At 36.7% G+C, this 19,454-nt stretch overlaps 1 protein-coding gene across 14 annotated transcripts in view; it reads right to left on the minus strand.

The window, feature by feature from the left end:
• Window positions 1-19,454, minus strand: part of Dcaf6 (DDB1 and CUL4 associated factor 6) — a 133,622-nt gene that overhangs the window by 84,141 nt on the left and 30,027 nt on the right. For all 14 annotated transcript variants that reach the window (XM_074047552.1, XM_074047551.1, XM_074047549.1 and 11 more), the window contains one exon: window positions 14,373-14,465. In XM_074047552.1, coding sequence (XP_073903653.1) covers window positions 14,373-14,465 — 93 coding nt within the window. The remainder of the gene's footprint in view (window positions 1-14,372; window positions 14,466-19,454) is intronic.

Raw genomic sequence — 19,454 nt, forward strand, 5'->3', positions numbered from 1 at the left:
AGTTCATGGTAATTTATGCTATCCTCAGAAGAGGCATTCATATTTCATATAATCATAGCCACTAATAAACATTCTCATCTCCAAGTATTTTAATTAGACAAACATCAAAATCTCACAATATTTTCTCTGAGATGAGAAGACTAGTATCATCAATTGAAATAGAGGTATAATTTCAAATGTGCATATTTCCACCTATTTGGTTTATTTCACTCACTGATAATCTTAGTAAATAAGAAAGAACTATTTGGACTGACTTTTAAAACTGTATACTAGATGATTAAGTTACTCCCTTTCAGTCTAAAGAAACAAAATAAATTGAACTTAAATGACACAAAATCCAAGTAATGAAATAGTAAGATGAGGATGCAGTAGAAGTTCTAATTCCTTATATTTAAAAGACCAATATTACTATGACAGAAATAAAGTTTAAATTTAGTATTTTAATATTTGCAACAAACATTTACAGATAAAGTACTAATTCCCCTAGTCATGCTTACAAGTGAAGAGGAAAAATAAACAACAAGATCTGATTTTTATTAAAGTGGGCAAAGGACCCAAACGCAATCCAGGAGTACATAACAGTCCTTAAAAATAAGGGGGAAATTTCAACTTTACTCAAAAGGGAAATGAAAACCGAAATTATTTTTAAAGGAATATTAAACTATTTATTGACCACTGTTCACCATTATTTACAATAAAGAAACAATATACAGTGAAAACAAATTATACTAAGATAACAATTCTCACCTAATTGGCAAACATTTAAAAGCTTAACAATAGACTATATGAAAGTATGGGGAAACATGATCTTAATCATTGGTGGTGACTATGTTAAAATGGTACACCACTGGGGTAGGGGGGGGTAATTCAGCAATAACTCACAAAACTACTCGCATGTTTTCCCTCTGACCAGACAAGTCTATCTAGGAATTTACCCTAAAGATAAAACTCTAACAATAGAAGACAAAAATATGTACAAAATTACTTACTGAGTTTTATTACTTAAATAGCAAAATACAAGAGACTAGTTGAATACACTATGTACATCTATATCCAGAAATAGATATATAATGGATTATAAAATGAGTAGGAATATCTGTCGTGTGTTTTTTTTAAAAAATGGAAAAAAGAAGGATATGTCAACACAAACACAAAGCTGGTTTGCTTATGTTCCTTAGAACAAATATACAACAATTTGAGCCTCAAAAAGAGTAACATCAAGCTCTGGACATGGTCAGGTATGCCTGCAATCCCAGCCCTTTGGAGAAAGAGATAGGAGGATTGTGAGTTCAAGTCTAGCCTGGGCTACATAACAAGTCCCAAGGAAGCCTGACTACATAGGAGACCCTGTCACAAAGCCAAAACAAACAAACAAATAAACAAACAAAGCTGGGTGTCAGTGGCTCATATCTATAATCCTAGCTATTTGGGAGGCTGAGATTGGGAGGATCGCGGTTCAAGGTCAGCCTCGGCAAATTGTTTTTGAGAACCCCATCTCCAAAAAATCCACCACAGCAAAATGGACTACAGGTATGGCTCAAGTGGTAGAGTGCCAGTTTTACAAGTAGAAGCCCTGAGTTCCATCCCCAGTACTACCTAAAAAAAAAAAAAAAAAACCACTGAATAAAAATCTGTAAATTCACAGTATTTTTCTTAAAGGTTATAGGGACAAAGGAAAGAATTATTACTACAGTCTGGATACTGAAATGTCCCCCAATGAAGAAGCAATCAGACAAATTCAAATTGAGAGACATGCTATAAAACAGCTGGCCTAACATGTTGATACCATGAGATATAAAGAAAAATTTTAAATGTAAATCATGCCCATGGCCAGGCTCAGTGGCTCATGACTATAAAGCAAGCTACTCAGAAGGATCAAAGTTTGAGGCCAGCCCAGGAAAGAACTTATCAAGATCCCATGCCAATCAACAAGCCAGGCATGGTGGTATGTGCCTATCATCCCAGCTACATGGAAGACCATCAGTAGGAGGACTGTGGTCTAAGGTTAGCCCTGGGCAAAAGTTCAAGGACCAATCTGAAAAATAACTAAAGAAAAAAGGGCTGGGTATGTGGCTCAAATGGTGGGGCCTACCTAGTAAGTGGAAGACCCTGAGTTTAAACTCAAGTACCAGGAAAAAAAAAAGAAGTAACTCCTATCACGTATAATAAAACCCTGTACATGTTTTAAACTATACATTTCAATAATGCTAACATGGTTTTTGTTTTGGGAGTTGTTTTTTATTTGCTTTTTGTTTTGTTTTGTTTTGTTTCAGTACTGGGGATTGAACCCAGGGCCTTGGGTTTGCTAGGCAAGCACTCTACTAAAGCAATATTTTACAGCCAATAATACAGAAATGTGAAATCCTTTAAAACCTACCATACAACCTTGCCTACTATTTTAACTTCACTTTATACTACTCTCTCCCTAATTTCTAAACATAGAAAGAATATATAATTGTTGAACTACAGGTATATACATATATATATATATAAAAACATGTATATATATTCTTGTGTGTGTGTGTGTTAGTATACCTGCAATGAAGGTTGACCTTATTTTTTAATTGCTAAAACTGAATCTATACAGCCATTAGGGTATTTATGTTCTGCAGGAAAATAGTATGTTTGATTAAAATATGCATGTGCATGTAGGAACAGTTACAACTTTTGATATATGGATTTGTTTTCTTAATTGGTCTTTCCTTGGATCAATGCATTATAATACTTATTGGGAAACACACAGGATAATATGCTTATGTTGGCAAAGAAACATGATCTGAAATGAAAAGAACATACTGATAACTGCAATGATTACTAAATATGAAAGTGACACAGTTATAACACCTATCACTCTGATCACCAGAATATATTTTGACTAAACAGCTGGCCAAGCGGGTATCTCTTTCTTCTTTCATCATGTCAAAACTTGAACCTTAGTCTGAAAGCATCCAAACAGTAGAAAACAGCTTACCAGTACCTTGGTAAAAATTACTCCTCCCCAAATGTAACCCACATCTCTGTCTAAAATATCAAATATACAAATTTTTCTAAGAATTAAGGGCTATCAATTTCATGACGTGCACATAAACAGTTTGGTAAGGACTGAGGACACAAAAAGGGAAAAGTTATAGTCATCTCAAAGAAGTTATGGTCTAAGCATAACATGCAAACAAATACAATAATAGATTTAGTTACAAAGTATAAGAAGAAAATAGAAGAATAGCCACATGTATTAAGAAAAGCTATGGAAATATCCAGAAAAGAGATGAGTCTGGAAAAATGAGTTTTAAATTTGTAGTGCAGATGAGAAGTACATGTGAAAGCAGGAGAACATCCCACAAAGAAGATTATAAGCAAAAGGATAAAAAAAACATTTTATGCCTGAGAACTCTAGTAGCCAACTGAGGTCAAATCGAGAAGTTTTATACACATTATACACCCATGTATAATGCATTCCCAAAATGCTGCTAAATTCCTTCTCTTTCATCTATACCCCAAAAAGACAGCCTTTTGGGATCCCAGTATATTACATAAAGTCTCTATGTTATATATAATTAAAATAAAATGACACTAATAAGGAATATCTTCAGTCTATTTTTATAGTGTTTCGACCTTTTTATTTCCAACAAATTAATTTTCTCATGAACTAAACTTTTTGACAGACTATTACAGACATTATTTGACTCATGATCAAAAAGTTTATTTTTCTATGTAATGAATCATGATCTTTTAGATTGTTAAATACCAAATTTTCAGCTGTTAAAACTACTCTGTGAAAAAAGATAGTCTTATTATAATTACAATCTTTACCACTGTAATTTGATTAATCAAGATGGAAATAAGAGAGTAGTCACTTCTTAAAACATATAAATTCTATTGAGAACCATCCATCAAACTGAATGCCATTTCTTTTTTTAAAAAAATAAGCAAATAAAGGAGACACAAGTCTTTTAAAAATTATTCCTTAGATACCCAGGTGATTGTTCTATATTCTGTAGGAGCTAAAATTCTGATAATGATGGTCAAAAAGCATTTTAAGAACAAGAAACTTTCTTAGTTGTAAGAAAAATACTGTCCTAGTTAAGTACTTATATTTATTGAGGAAAAGTAGAATTTCAGCCATGGCAACTAAGTAAAACAATCACTAAAATAAAATCACGGCCTATTTATCAAAGATACCCTTACTATGCACTTCTATTTAGGCTGTGTAGCATTAAGCACTTATTTAAATATCTTCACTATTTAATATGAAAAAATAAGAAACACGTGAACTATTTATTCTGTAAGATTGACATCAAACAAGACTCTGATCTGCCAGTTTACCACACTGTCACAGATATAAAAAGTTACATATACTCTCTATATATGATCTCAGGAGCTAAGACCCAGCAGAAACCAGAACATAATCCTAATTAAATCTCAGTATGTATCCAGTTCACTGAATCAAATGTCATGAGGCATTTTACTAGAACTTAGCCCCTGTGCTTATTTATTTTGTTTTGTTTTGTTTGTAATAATGAGGTTTGAACTCTGGGCCTCGGATTGCTAGGCAAGTATTCTACCATTTGAGCTACACCCCCAGTCTTTTTTTTTTTTTTAGATCATTTTCCAAACAGGGTTCTCATGATTTTTCCCAGGAACCAACCCTGAACCTTGTACCTCTTGCCTCCACTTCCCAAGTAGCTGGGATTAGAGGAATGCACCACCATGCCTGGCCCAAAATCCAGATTCTCAAAACTACTTGGCTGAAGATAAGATGCTGTTAGCCTAAAAGTAAACTATAACCTGTAAGATGCAGCTTCAACCAGGTCCATTTATACATTATTATCTAACCTAAATGAATAACAAAACTTTGTATCAAAAAGTGGAAAGCAGCTGGGCATGTTAGCACATGCCTATAATGTACAGGCGTCAAGGCCACTCTGGGTTGCATAGTGATTTCCAGGCTAAAAGACTAGGCTACACAACAAAACTGCTCACAAAAAAGATTTTTTTAATTTAAAGGTGGAAAGCAAAATAAATATAAAATACATTTATTTTTCATTATTTTTTGGTGGTATTGGAGTTTGAACTCAGGGCTTCACATTTGCTAGGCAGGTACTCTACCACTTGAGCCACTCCACCAGCTCCTAAATTTATTTTAGAAAAGATTTTAGAGTTTAATTCAGGCTCTGCCAATTTACATAAATTGTCTCAGGAAAGTTTAAATACCATGGCCAGGTATAAAATGAACATGTACATTTATATATCATTATACTAATCATAATATAACTTAAAAATTTTTATGAAACTCTTCTTCATTCAAAGACCTAAATATTAGTGAAATACAGCTCACATTGCATAGTATCACAAAAGCAGATAGGGATGCTGGGCACAGTAGTGCATTCTTATAATCCCGACTACATGGGATGCAGAGGCAGGAGGACCAAGAATTTGAGGCCCACCTGGTTCAAAGTTAGCAAGACTATTACCAAAAAAAGTAGATAGGGGCACAATTACTGTGCCACTTATGAAATAATTCTTCTCATTGCCAAATTAAGTCTTCACTTTTACAGGTTAGGCAACGGAGCTGTGCCCTTTCATTTTTTTTCCCCTTTTGTCAAATGGTACAATGTTAAGCTTTGTCACAAGAAGGCACTGGAAGGCTGTTTCAAGAGACAGGACTTTACTTTCTATTCCTGATGTGCTCTCTCAACAAGCTCTTGCAACATGCACAGATTCTCCAGGGTTAGGGTCCTCCAGTGTGGGCAGCTCCTCCAGCAACATAGCACCAGGGTCCTGGAGAATGGTCAGCTTCTCTAGGGCCCAACTCCTGAATGAACAGTGTGCTACCCAGCAGCCTCTCTGGCATCACCATCTCCCCAAGTCCTAGGACATTTTATATCCCACTCTATGTTTGATGAGATACATCCCCTTAAACAGCCTTCCCTAAGACCCTAGAGGGAGGTGTTCCAACAAGTTCTAGAAGAGGATTCCCAGCAAGTTCCACTAGAATGGCATTACAGTGCCTTCTGCTATCTAGTGAACCACAGTACAACATCTTTGATAGTCTAGATTTCAGTTCTGGGGGATGGAAGGTTCCTTGGGTAGCTTATTCCAGTCCTGTGGCTACTGGAGGCTCATTTTATTTATTATTTCTGTATTTTTAGGGTCCTCCTTACATTTAACAGCCAAGCCCTTATTATTCCAATCTCTTGTTATATGTAGTAACTCTTTATATAAAGATTTCCTGTTGAAATTACAGTGTGGTTCTTCTTATTAGATCCTGACTGATACAACCACCAATATACAGTTGCTACTACTGCAAAACAATGATACATTTTCAGAAGAATTGTTAAAAGAATAGGTGTTAAAAAACATAAGATATAGGAAATTTAAGAGAATTAGAAGAGAAAAATGAGTTGGGAGGCAGCCAAGAGATATAGTCAGCGCTTCCCATCCATGGATTCCACAGATAAAATCCATTCCAAAAAAAATTGTATGTACTAAACACATACCAACTTTTTCTTGGTCATTATGCCCTAAACAACACAGTATAATTATCTGCATAATAGTTATACTTTATTAGGTATTATAAGCAATCTAAAGATAACTTAAAGTCTATAGGAGCATGTAGCACATGAGTTACAGAAAAATACTATGCCATGTTATGTCCTGGAATCAATCCCTCATGGATACCAAGGAAAACTTTAATCCTATTCTTTTTCCCCTCAGAGCAGAGGATTAATGCCAGGGCCTTTTGGGCATGCTAGATAACCATGCTGCTGATGTCAGCTCTGCTCTAGTCACTCCAGAAGCTGACTAGTTTACACAGGATGGAAGCTTGAGGAGTCGCCCATTTCACCTTTGAGGAAGAGTCTGTCCCATATATTCTTCTTACTAATCTTGGTCAGCTCTCTACCTGGGGACCCCAGGTTTTGGACTGTGATTCATATATGTGCACTACCTGAGCAGGAAGTGCTGTTACCAAAACTCTGGTTTTCCATACTTATTATTTCTGTGCAGGCATCACTGCTGGGTCCTGCACCCACAACCAAACCAACTACTTAGTGTGCCTTCATAATGGTCAGTACATGTATTTTAACCCCACCTATCACCCTCGGGAGCAATGGCTAGAGGTCCGAAGTTTCACCAGCACTGGAAAGCTCGATAACCACACCCGGTTGATGACCCCAACAAACCTGTGTATGTGTGAGTTGCAATAACTAAAAATACTGGGCCTTAGCGCAACTGTGGGGGACTAGCCTGGGAAAGGACCTACAGGTTAAATGGCAAGTACATATGCCCCAAAGATGACAGTGGGACATCCAGTTGTGCATACTATGAACAACTCTACTGCCCTTATTCTTGGCTTAAAGGGGAGGTCCATACCTCACATGGAACTGCTGCTCTTTTACAAAAAAGGGAAGCAATCCCCAACTGCACTCTTGGTGCCTGTAACCTATAAATTTCATTATTTTCAATCTTAATGAAACAGGCAGGGAAGTTGGGAAAAGTTTTGACATTTTAATCTACAAAAAGGAAATAGACCCCGGCATTTTACTGCATTTTCAACTCATCATGATCATTCATGAGAACTCCTATACCAGGTCTTTCACTTCTTTTACGAGGAGATACAAAGTGAATTTCCCATCTGGATTCAAACCAAAAACCTGTTCCTCTCACTAGCACAACTCTAAATGTAACTTTGTGTTATGTTTGTGGAGGAACAAATATGAGAGACCACTGGTCATAGGAAGCAAAAGAGCTAAACCCACAAGAGCCCTTTAATGAAACCACTCCCCCAGCCACAGGGAGAGCATTTGACTCCTAAAAACCTCTATTATTGGGAATGACTGTATCTCCCATCCAAAAGGCCAATTCTCCACTCCAGTAGGGGACTTGATCTGCTTGGGAGAAAAGTTTTACAATGACACTACTCAGGAGACTCAATGGTGAGAGGCTCCCAATCACACAGAGCCCTAACCTCACCGCTGGCTAACTTCCCTAAAAAAAAAAAAAATCTCAATCTGAGTACTGCTGTTTACAGATTGATGATTTTCTTTTTTAAAAGGTACTTATAGATATTACTGACACAATAAAAAAGATTACCAATGTCCCTGTGCAGATCTGAAAGGGATGACATCCCAATGACCTGTCCAGGAGCTAGTTGACAACCCTACGTTGGTTCATACCTTAATAGGGACAACCTTCCTTATTTTAAGAGCATGCCTGATATTACCCTAATTCCCCAGGTACTGCAATCTTCATTTATCAAGATGATGCTCTTTGACTCAGAAGTGGGTCTGAGCATCAAAAGGGGGAATGTGGCAGGGAGGCAGAGAGAGGGAAAAGATTAGTAAGTGCTACAGTGAAACAAAGGAAAACCAGAGTTGGGGAATGTTACCTGGAGACCAAAGGAGGGTTACCTCACCCCAGAGGTTAAAACAGCCAACAAAATAACATGAGGTGTTATGTATGGGACAAGCTGTACTCCCCCCATTTCTGTAACCTGCTCTAACTGCTATACAAGAAAAGTCCCCTTTGTTCTTGGTACTCAGCCTTTGGACTCGAGTCTCTGAGTCTCTGCCGCCCTCCTTAATAATTTGCTTCCCGAAAGCTTTGGTGCCCTCTCTGTCTCTGTCCAAGCCCTCCTGAAACACTACCACTGAGATACATCCCTAGTTCTTATATTTCTATTCTTAACTAGACCTTTAAGTGATCCTGAATGTTTATCATTTTATAAATTTTAAAATATTTGGCCATGTTTATAAACAGAAGGATTCCCTTTGTAAATGATAGATCAAATGTTAAAAACTATCATACTGAGGAGATTCCAAAATGGCGGCTAGAGGGAGGAAACAGAAAACGAGCCTCCTAAACTGAAATCTTGGAGAGACGCTGGAGACACACTTTGCAGGCATAATCACTGAGAAGAGGCATAACTTTGACCCCTCCACATCTCCAGCCAGCGCAGAGAATCTCCACTTCACTTAAACGGAGAACAAGGAGGGCCCCGGGGCCGCCAGTGGCCTGCGCAGAGAGGGCTTGGGAGGACGCGGACCAGGTGAGCTTCAGGGTACAGCAGTAGCCCCACAGACAACCCTGGGCCAGAGCAGCATAGCCCCCTGGACAGACTGACCTCCACCAGGGGAAAAAAGAGAAACTGAGTAATAAGCAGTAAGAATAAATAAGACAGGCGGGAAAGAGGGTGGGGCGCCCTGAGCGCTGAAGATTGGGGGAAGGGAACCCTTCCCGGGACTGTAAATAAACAAGCCAGGCGGGCAGGAGAGGCTCCGGCGGGAGCGGGGCAGCGCCCAGCAACCAGGAGCAGGAAGGCTTTGAAAGTGGCGGAGGGAGGAAAACTCCACAGGAGAGGAGGGAAAACCCACTTCCCACGTGAACTGTAAATAAACACGCAGGCCTGAGAAAGCAGATGCAGTGTCACCTCCCCCAGTGTGCTTGGAAAGGGGAAAGCTTGTAGCAGTGGCTCCCGCACAGGAGAACTCTGAGCAAACAAAGCCTGCTGGGCCAGGTGAGTGTTAAGCTCACCCCAGAGACCTGCATAAATAACGCCACCAGCAACAGCAGGCTGACAGCAGCCGCAGATACCATTCTCAGAACTGTCTCCAGACTCATTGCATTTGAACTTGGAGGTTTTTTGGTGTTTTTATTTTTGGTGTATTTTTTTTTTAATTTTCTATTTTCCATTTTCTTTTAATTCATTTTTATATATAGATATTTCTTTCATTTACTTATTTTTTATTTTTATTCCTATGTATTTTTTTTGTTTTATTTTCAATCCTCTGTCTCTCTAATGCCTGTTCAGCTTACTGTTGATTAGTACACTAACGCTTCCTGTTTATAGCTTTGAAACTTTCTTGTCTGAAACCTTGTTCTGCTTTCTTCCTCTTGTCTGTGTATTTGTTTTCCCCTTTTCTTTAAATTCTTGCTTTCCATCTCATTCAAATGGCCAAAAAACACATGAAAAAATGCTCACCATCTCTAGCAATAAAGGAAATGCAAATTAAAACCACGCTAAGATACCACCTCACCCCTGTTAGAATAGCCATCATCAGCAACACCACCAACAACAGGTGTTGGCAAGGATGGGGGAAAAAGGAACCCTCTTACACTGTTGGTGGGAATGTAAACTAGTACAACCACTCTGGAAAAAAATTTGGAGGCTACTTAAAAAGCTAGACATTGATCTACCATTTGATCCAGCAATACCACTCTTGGGGATATACCCAGAAGACTGTGACACAGGTTACTCCAGAGGCACCTGCACACCCATGTTTATTGCAGCACTATTCACAATAGCCAAGTTATGGAAACAGCCAAGATGCCCCAGCACTGACGAATGGATTAAGAAAATGTGGTATCTATACACAATGGAATTCTATGCAGCCATGAAGAAGAACAAAATGTTATCATTCGCTGGTAAATGGATGGAATTGGAGAACATCATTCTGAGTGAGGTTAGCCTGGCCCAAAAGACCAAAAATCGTATGTTCTCCCTCATATGTGGACATTAGATCAAGGGCAAACACAACAATGGGACTGGATTTGGATCACATGATAAAAGCGAGAGCACACAAGGGAGGGGTGAGGATAGGTAAGACACCTAAAAAATTAGCTAGCATTTGTTGCCCTTAATGCAGAGAAACTAAAGCAGATACCATAAAGCAACTGAGGCCAATAGGAGAAGGGGACCAGGAACTAGAGAAAAGGTGAGATCAAAAAGAATTAACCTAGAAGGTAACACACACGCACAGGAAATTATGAGTCAACTACCTGTGTAGCTATCCTTATCTCAACCAGCAAAAACACTTGTTCCTTCCTATTATTGCTTATACTTTCTCTAAAACAAAATTAGAAATAAGGGCAAAATAGTTTCTGCTGGGTATTGAGGGGGTGGGGGGGAGAGGGAGGGGGCGGAGTGGGTGGTAAGGGAGGGGGTAGGGGCAGAGGGGAGAAATTACCCAAGCCTTGTATGCACATGTGAATAATAAAATAAAAAAAAATGCAAATGAGAAAAAAAAAACCTATCATACATCCTTTATTTATTTCTTTATTATTTTGGAAATACTGGGGTGTTAACTCAGGGCCTTGCACTTGCTAGGCAGATGCTCAACCACTTGAGTCACACCCCAGCCCTGTCACACATCCTTTTACTAAAATCAATCAACTGTATGTAGTTTTACCTATCAGTAGCTAAGTTATTCTATAACCATTCTTGTAACTCAACACTATGTATCTATTATAAATACTGTTATTTGAAGCAGCAATTAAAATAAAACTACCTGGGAGTTAATTATATGGCAGTCACTTAGCTAATTATCTAAAAACTTTTAAATGCAACTGAATTTTTTTAAGACTAAATTTCAAATTATAAAGAGAAAAAGAAAATAAAACAATGAGTTAGCTTAACAGTATTATTTACACTATTTTAAACATTAAAATAAGTAAATGTTAAAATAAGATACTAAGGTTACACATAAAGGTAATTTTCCATATAAGGCCCCAAGTTCAAGCCCCAGAATCACCAAAAAACAGTAATAGTTTTCTCAGCTAAATCACAGTTTAGACATAGCACATGCTTTTCCTATAAAATACATAAAGAAAACATGAGCCAAGGGCATTATACATAGAACTTGTTCTTTGAATATGAAAACACTGTTTTTTGCAGTACCTGGATGTGAACTCAGTGCTTTGCACTTGCTAGGCAAGCACTCTACTGCACCCAGCCCATGGGAACACTTCCTTATATGATCAGGCCCACTTATCCTAAGAGTTATGTAACTGGATGCTTTGTTCTCAGTTACTAGGGATCAAAAACTCCTAGTTTTTAATGCTAGGCCCCAGTAATTCTAGATACTCAGAAGGTAAAGATCAGGAGGATTGTGGTTCAAAAGCCAGTCTGCGCAAACAGTTCACAAAACCTTGAAAATATCCAACACTAAAAGATGAAATGGCTCAAGTAGTACAGCGCCTGCCTAGCAAGCATAAAGCCCTAGTTCAAACCCCCCTTCGGCTAAAAACAAACAGAAAGAAGCAAAACAAACAAACAAACAAAAAACAACTGAATAAGGCAAACTGTTGAAAAATAGGACAGAGAAAGCTTAGTCCTCCAAGAAATCTTTTCTCAAAGTAGACTACTAGACTTTGTGTCTTCAATATTGCATCCAATTTCACCTTGAATTCTATTAATACTACAATATTTCTCAGACTGTATAATTAATATTTATCCATGCATTTGTCATTAACAATGACCTGAATACTTTTCAAAATTCCTGTGGACAAGACCAAAATCAATTGAAAAGGCAGTGTTTTATGCCTGCAAATTATATGCAGGCATTATTTTACCTAGCATAATGCCAGGCAGAGTAGTAGCTTTGTGTAATAACATTCTTTTTTATGGGGGGTAGTTATTTATTTTTTCAGACAGGGTCTGGATATGTAGCCCAACATGGCTATGAACTCATGATCCTCCTGCTTCAGGCTGCTGAATGCTAGGATTAAAGGCATGTACCACCATGCCTGTAATACAAAAAATATATAGCAATACAGTTTTTAAAAGATCACAATTGCTAGGCACTGGTGGCTCATGCTTATAATCCTAGCTACTCAGGAAACAGAGCTAAGGAGGATCATGGTTCGAAGCAAGCCTAGGCTAATAATAGTTCTTGAGACCCTATTTCAAAAAAACTCTTCACAAAAAAGGTATAGTAGAGTGGCTCAAACTGTAGGCCCTGAATTCAAACCCTAGTACCACAATAAATAAATAAATAAATAAAAGTTCACAATATTTTGGGGGCAAAAGGAAAAATTTAGTGGTATTTTGTTTCACATAAGAATAGCCTTTTGAGGCAACAGTAGCTCACACCTGTAATCCTAGCTACTTGGGAAGCTGAGATTGGGAGGATAGAGTTTTGAGGCCAGCCCAGGGCAAACAGTTCAAGAGACCCCCATCTCCAAAAATAACCACAGCAAAATGAACTGAAGGTGTGGCTCAAACAGTATAGTGCCTGCTTTGCAAGTTCAAAGTCCTGAGTTCAAACCCCAGTCCCACCAAAACCAAAACAACAACAACAAAAATAGCCTTAGCCAGGCGCAGTGGCTCAGGCCTGTAATCCAACCTACTCAGATCAGCAAAAAAGTAAGCAGGACACTCCCCCATCTCAACAAAAAAAGGTGGGTGTGGTGGCATATGAATGTCATCCCAACTACTCTTGAAACTTAAGTAGTAGGATCAAGGTCCTGGCTACTCTGATCAAAAATAAAGAGACCCAATCTCAAAAAAATCTCAAAGCAAGCCTGAGGTCCTGAGTCCAATCCCTAGTACCACCCAAACAAGAAAAAAACAAAGAAGAAGAAAAACAAGTTAAAAAAAAAAACTACAAAGTAAAACCTTTAACTTTTAAAATTTTATTGCTTAAAATAAACACTAATGGTTAAAGTATACGTATTATAAAGTGACATGCCAGTTGAGCCAAGTTCATTTTAGGTGACCAAATAGTACTATTTTTTTATCATTACCTCCAAAACATTAAATATTAAAAAAATCCTCCTTTAACACTTTTAATATTCCTTCTAAATGTTTAAAATCAAAACAATTTTCTTGAATCTTTGTAAGACTGGAGTTGTTACATACAGAATGTCAAGATGTACTAGTTTGAACAAGGCTGACTGAGATCCAAATGTCAACTTTTTTGGAAAACTAGTAACCAAACCTAAATAATGTACATTATTAATTCTGCTGTGAATATTTTCATCTCCAAGTGCTCTTAAATTAAAAAAAACAAAAAAAACAAAAAACCACCCAATTTGGGGAGACCATAGCTTCATAAATAGTAAAAACTAAAAAAGATTGTTGTTTTGCTATCTTATTTGAGACAGGGTCTTGATATGTGGCCCAGGAAACCTTGAACTTTCAACCTTCTTGTTTCCACCTCCAGACTTTTGAGATTACAGTCATGTGCCACCATTTCCAGCAAAAAGTTATTCCTAATACTCTACAAATAAATGACAATATTAAAATATTAAAGATTTTTTTTAAAAAAGAAATTCCCTTACTGAGATACCTTTATCTTAAAGAAAAAAAATCAAATTTTTCCCAAACAATGTTGAGATAATGTAATTTGTGGCAATTACTATCCACTTGGTTAAAATGAAGCATACTTAAATCTTCTAGAATCTATAGCTAAATGAAACTTTACATATCCCTACAGAAACTAGGGGACCTACATGTAATAACTTCTATATTATACAGTTAACTGTATCAAAGAGGATATTTTATTTAAAATGCCCATCCCATAATTATTTACAAGTTTTTCATTTCTAGCATCTTGATTTTTCTCAATAAACTATAGATATTTAAATCACTTTACCTTTCTGCTGTAAGGATTACTAATTACTAACTTGGTGTCATCTGAGCCAGATAAAATATATTCTCCAGTGTCATTCCAACAGATTGTATTAACCTAAAAAGAAAACAAAACAGAAATGTAAACAAACTGGATATAGAAGGAAGCATGCCATCTTTCAGTTACTTGATGGTACAAAATTTTTATTACTAATGAGGCTATGTTCATGATAAAAAGTATTTAAGAGTTTATGCATTAAAAAAAAAAGAGAGACTTTATTCTTAGTTCCACATGTAAGAAGCTTAAAAGGTACCATTCCATCCTAACAATAAATAAAGCTGAACAGACTGTAAAATCAACAATTCCTCTTAGATCTTCCAAGAAGTTAGGATACACAAACAGCTGCCACTGTGACCAGAGAGACCAAAAGGTGAATACAGAGAGTCTTAATGGAACAGAGGAGTGGAAACCTCACTGTGACACAGTGGTAAGGTCAGAAAGCTTGAACTACAATTGACGAAATGCTGGAGGTTCAGAAAGAACAAATCTGATGGTTAAAAAACTCCAGGGGACCCATTTATGGGAGACACAATTTCAAGAGTTTTTACTTCAGGGGCCCAACCAGGTTCTCACAGTAAATTTCAGAGAAAAAAATCCCATTGCACTTCCAGCAAAGAACCATTTTAAAATACACCATAATACTCTATTCTTAACACAGTCTGCCCTCAAGAGAAGCTATTTAGCCATCCATAGCCTAACCTGCTGGGATTTTAACAAAGCCTAATTAACCTGAGGGAAGAGAAATACCCTACTCCAGTCAGTTACTCAAGTCCAGCCCACTCTACTATCCTGTCCCACCTAAGTGCCATGGAAGGGAAGGGATGGAAAATCCAGTGAAGTTCACAGATCAGGTATAGTAAGAAACAGAGGTCTAAAAATAATAGGACTACAGAATACTTCCTCTCCTCCCATACCACCACATTTTTAAAGATCTATTTATACCAGTTCCTTTTACCTGGAATATCAAGTACAGCCCCAGCCATTAAGAAAAAATTACAAAGCATAATACTAAAGGGCAAAAAATAACATTTGAAAAAACAGAACAAACATAACAAGACTGTTGGATATATCAGAGCAGGAATTAGAAACAACTACAACTAATATGCTAAAGGGCTCTAACAGATAAAGCAGCATGTAAGAACATATAAGCAATATAAAGCAGAGAGATCAAAATTCTACGAAAGAATAAAAAAGAAATCTTTGAGGTCAAAAACACTAACAGAAATGAAGAATGGCTTTGATGGGCTTATTACCAGAGTGGACACAATTGAGGGAAAGAATCTCTGACCTTGAGAATCTATCAACAGAAAGAAACCTACAAAACTGAAAAGCAAAGAAAACAAAGACTGAAAAAAAGACAAAACCCAAGGACTGTGGGGCAAGTACAAAAGGTATAATTGATGTATAATGGAAATACCAGAAGATAAAGATGAAACAGGCAGAAGAAATATTTGAAACAATAACCACTGAGAATTACCCCCAAATTAATGTCAGATACCAAAGCACAAATTCAGGAAACTCTTAGAACACTTAGCAGACTAAGTACCAAAAGACCTTTACCTAAGCATATAATTGTCAAACTGAAGAAAACCAAAGATAAAGAAAAACTCCTAAAAGAAACCTGGGGGGCAGGGTGGGAATACCTTATCCACAAAAGAATAAAAATAAGAATTACATCTGACTTCTCCTCAGAAATCATGTAAGCAAGTACAGTGAAATATTTAAAGTGTTGAAAGAAAATGAAACACCAAGACCTGTACCCTGTGAAATTATCCTTCAAAATTAAAAAAGCAATGAAGATTTTTCTCAGACAGACAAACATTGAGGGAATTTGCTGCCAAGAAACCTACCTTGCAAGAAATGTTAGAGGTTCTTTAAAGAAAAGGAAAATATTTAAGTCAGAAACTTGGATCTATATAAAGGAATAGCATTAAAGGAGTAAGTGAATATAAAAATATTTACTATGTTTATTCTTAATAGATCTATTTGAATAATAATTTGAAATAATAGCACTATTCAATATAATAATTTTTCAATTGTGTATAAATATGCTTATATGTGTGCTTATAAAGAAGTGAAATAAATGACAGCAATAATACAAGGTATAGGATTTAGGATTACTTTGTACTTACACAACCCATGGGACAATATAGTATTTGAAATAAAGCAGACTTGGGTTAGTTTACAAGTATATTGCAAAGTGTATGTTTTTTTTTCCCCCCTGTGATACTGAAGATCAAACCCAGGGCCTTGTGCATGCTAGGTAAGCACTTTATCAATGAGCTACATCTTCAGCCCCGTATTAAACACTCTAGAGCAACCATTAAAAACTTTTTAAAATAGTATAACTGGTAAATACTAAGGAAAGAGAGAAAATGATATCATATAAAATGCTCAATTAAAACCAGAAAAGGCAGAAAAGAATGAAAGACAAACACAGGCAGCAAATAAAAAGGTAAATATTAATCTAACTATGTACTTCTAAATCCCTTTAAATATCAATGGACTAAATATAGCAATTAATAGAAAGATAGAGTGGATCAAAAAAAAAAAAAAAACAGACCCACAAGGTTTTCTAGTAGAAATACACTTTAAAAATAAAGACACATACAGATTAAAGCAGAGAAAAATATACATGCTAACACTAATCGAAGGAAAGCAGGAATAGTTAGTTCTATTAACTACAGACAAAGCAGGCCTCAAGGCAAGGAAAGGTATCAGAGAAAAAAAGAGGCATTTCATAATGATGGAGGTCAGTTCTCCAAAAAGATGTAACAATCCTTAATAGTACCTGAGGCAAAAATGGATGGAACTGTATGAAATCAATGACTCCAATATTTGGAGAATTTTAATACTCCTCTATCAGAAACAGACAGATCTAACTGGCAGATCAGTAAGGACCCAGTTGAACTCAACACCATCATCATATATATGTAACTAACATCTATAAAAACTGTAGAAAATAGTCTACTGAAGCTCACATGAACATTCACTAAAGCAGACCACATTCCAAGCCTTAAAACATACCTTAACAAATTTAAAAGAATAGAAATCAGATGGTGTCTGCTCTGATGCCACAATGGAATTCAACCAGACATCAGTAACAGAAAAATAACTGGAAAGTCTCTAAATACATGTAGGTTAATAACACACTCCTAAATAACACATGAATGAAAGAAGTAATCTCAAGACAAGTTTAAAAACATTTTGAACTAAAAATAGGCGTGGTGGCAGACGTCTGTATTTCTAGCACTTGAGGGGCTGAGGCAGGAGGATCACAAGGTCATCCTGGGCTACATAAGGAGACCTTGTCTAAAAAGAAATTTTTTTTCCCTAATTGAAAATCAAAACACAACTGATTAAAATACGTGAGGTACAGAAAAAGTAGTTCTTAGAGGAAAATTTGTAGTAAAGAAAAAGATTTAAAACTTAACCCTCTATCAAAGTTCTCATTTAGGAAACTAGAAAAAGCAGAGTAAATTAAATCCAAAGTAAGGAGAAAAAATAAATAATAAAGATTAAAGCAGAAATAAGTGAAACTGAAAATAAGAAATCAGTCAAGAGTATCAATAAAATTAAAAGCTGGTTCTGCTGGAACACATGGGCATAGGCAATAACTTCCTAAATAGAACATCAACAGCTTTGTTATTAAGAGAAAAGGCTGACAAATGGGACTACAGCAAACTAAAAAGCTTCTACACAGCAAAGGAAAAACTCACTAGACTGATAAGACAGCCTATGAAATGGGAGTTCTTTGCAAACTATGTATCTGCAAGGGATAAACAGCCAGAATTTACATGGAGCTCAAAAAACTAAACTCTCAAAGAATCAAAGATTCGATGAAGAAAAAGTACATGAACTGAATAGATAATTTTTAAAGGAAGAAGTTCAAATGGCCAATAAACACAACCTGGCCATAAAGGAACTGCAAATCAAAAATATACCTCACTTCAGTCTGAATGGCCATCATCAAGAACACAAACAACAAAAATGTGGGTGAAGATGCAGCAAAACAGTAACCCTTACATACACTGCTGACAGGAATAAAAATTAGTATAACCACGATGGAAGGCAGTATGGAGGTTCCTAAAAAACTAAAAATAGAACTGCCATATGATCCAGCAACACCACTCCTGGGTATATACCAAAGGATATAAGTCAGGATATAATAAACACACTTGCACACCAGTGTTTACTGTGGCACTGTTCACAAGTCAAGTTATGGAAAGAGCCCAGATGCCCTACAACTGATGAATGGATTAAGAAAATGTGAGAAAATGTGGATTAAGAAATGTATGTGTGTATGTATATATATATATATACATACACACATACATACATACAATGAAGTATTATTCAGCCATAAAGAATGAAATTAGTGTGGGGGGGGTTCACACCTGTAATCCCAGCTACTTGGGAAACTGAAACCAAGAGCATCATGGTTCAAGGCCAACCCAGGCAAATAAGTTTCTGAGACCCCCCCCCCGCAATCTCCAAAATAACCTGAGCAAAATGGACTGCAGATAAAGACTCAAATCTTAAGTGCCTGCTTTGCAAGTATGAAGCTCTGAGTTCAAACCCCAGTTCCACCAAGGGAGATGGGAGGAGGAAGAGGAGAAAAAAAAGAATAAAATTATGCCATTTGCAGGAAAATGGACAGAACTGGAGAGCATCATGTTAAGCAAAGCAAGCCAGATTCAGAAAGACAAAAGTTGCATGTTTCCTCTCATATGTGGAAGACTGATCCAAAATATAAAATTACAAAAATGATCATATATAAAAAGAACATGTTTGCAATAGTGGGACTGTTCTAGGGATCATGGTGAGGAGGGAGAGGAAAAGAAGAATGATAGAGAGTGAAGAATATCAAATTGCATCGTATTTGTGTAGGAACATGGTATAACAAAATGTACTGAAAGCTATTAAATAATGGGGGTGGTGGGAAGGGGGAGAGTACTTGAAGGGATTAATCTGATTACAGTGAAATACCATGGCAAAATCCCTTTGAATAATGATACATACTTACAAAAATGAAGAACAGGAATG

Source organism: Castor canadensis, chromosome 11, assembly GCF_047511655.1.
Source record: "Castor canadensis chromosome 11, mCasCan1.hap1v2, whole genome shotgun sequence".
Lineage (NCBI taxonomy): Eukaryota > Metazoa > Chordata > Mammalia > Rodentia > Castoridae > Castor > Castor canadensis.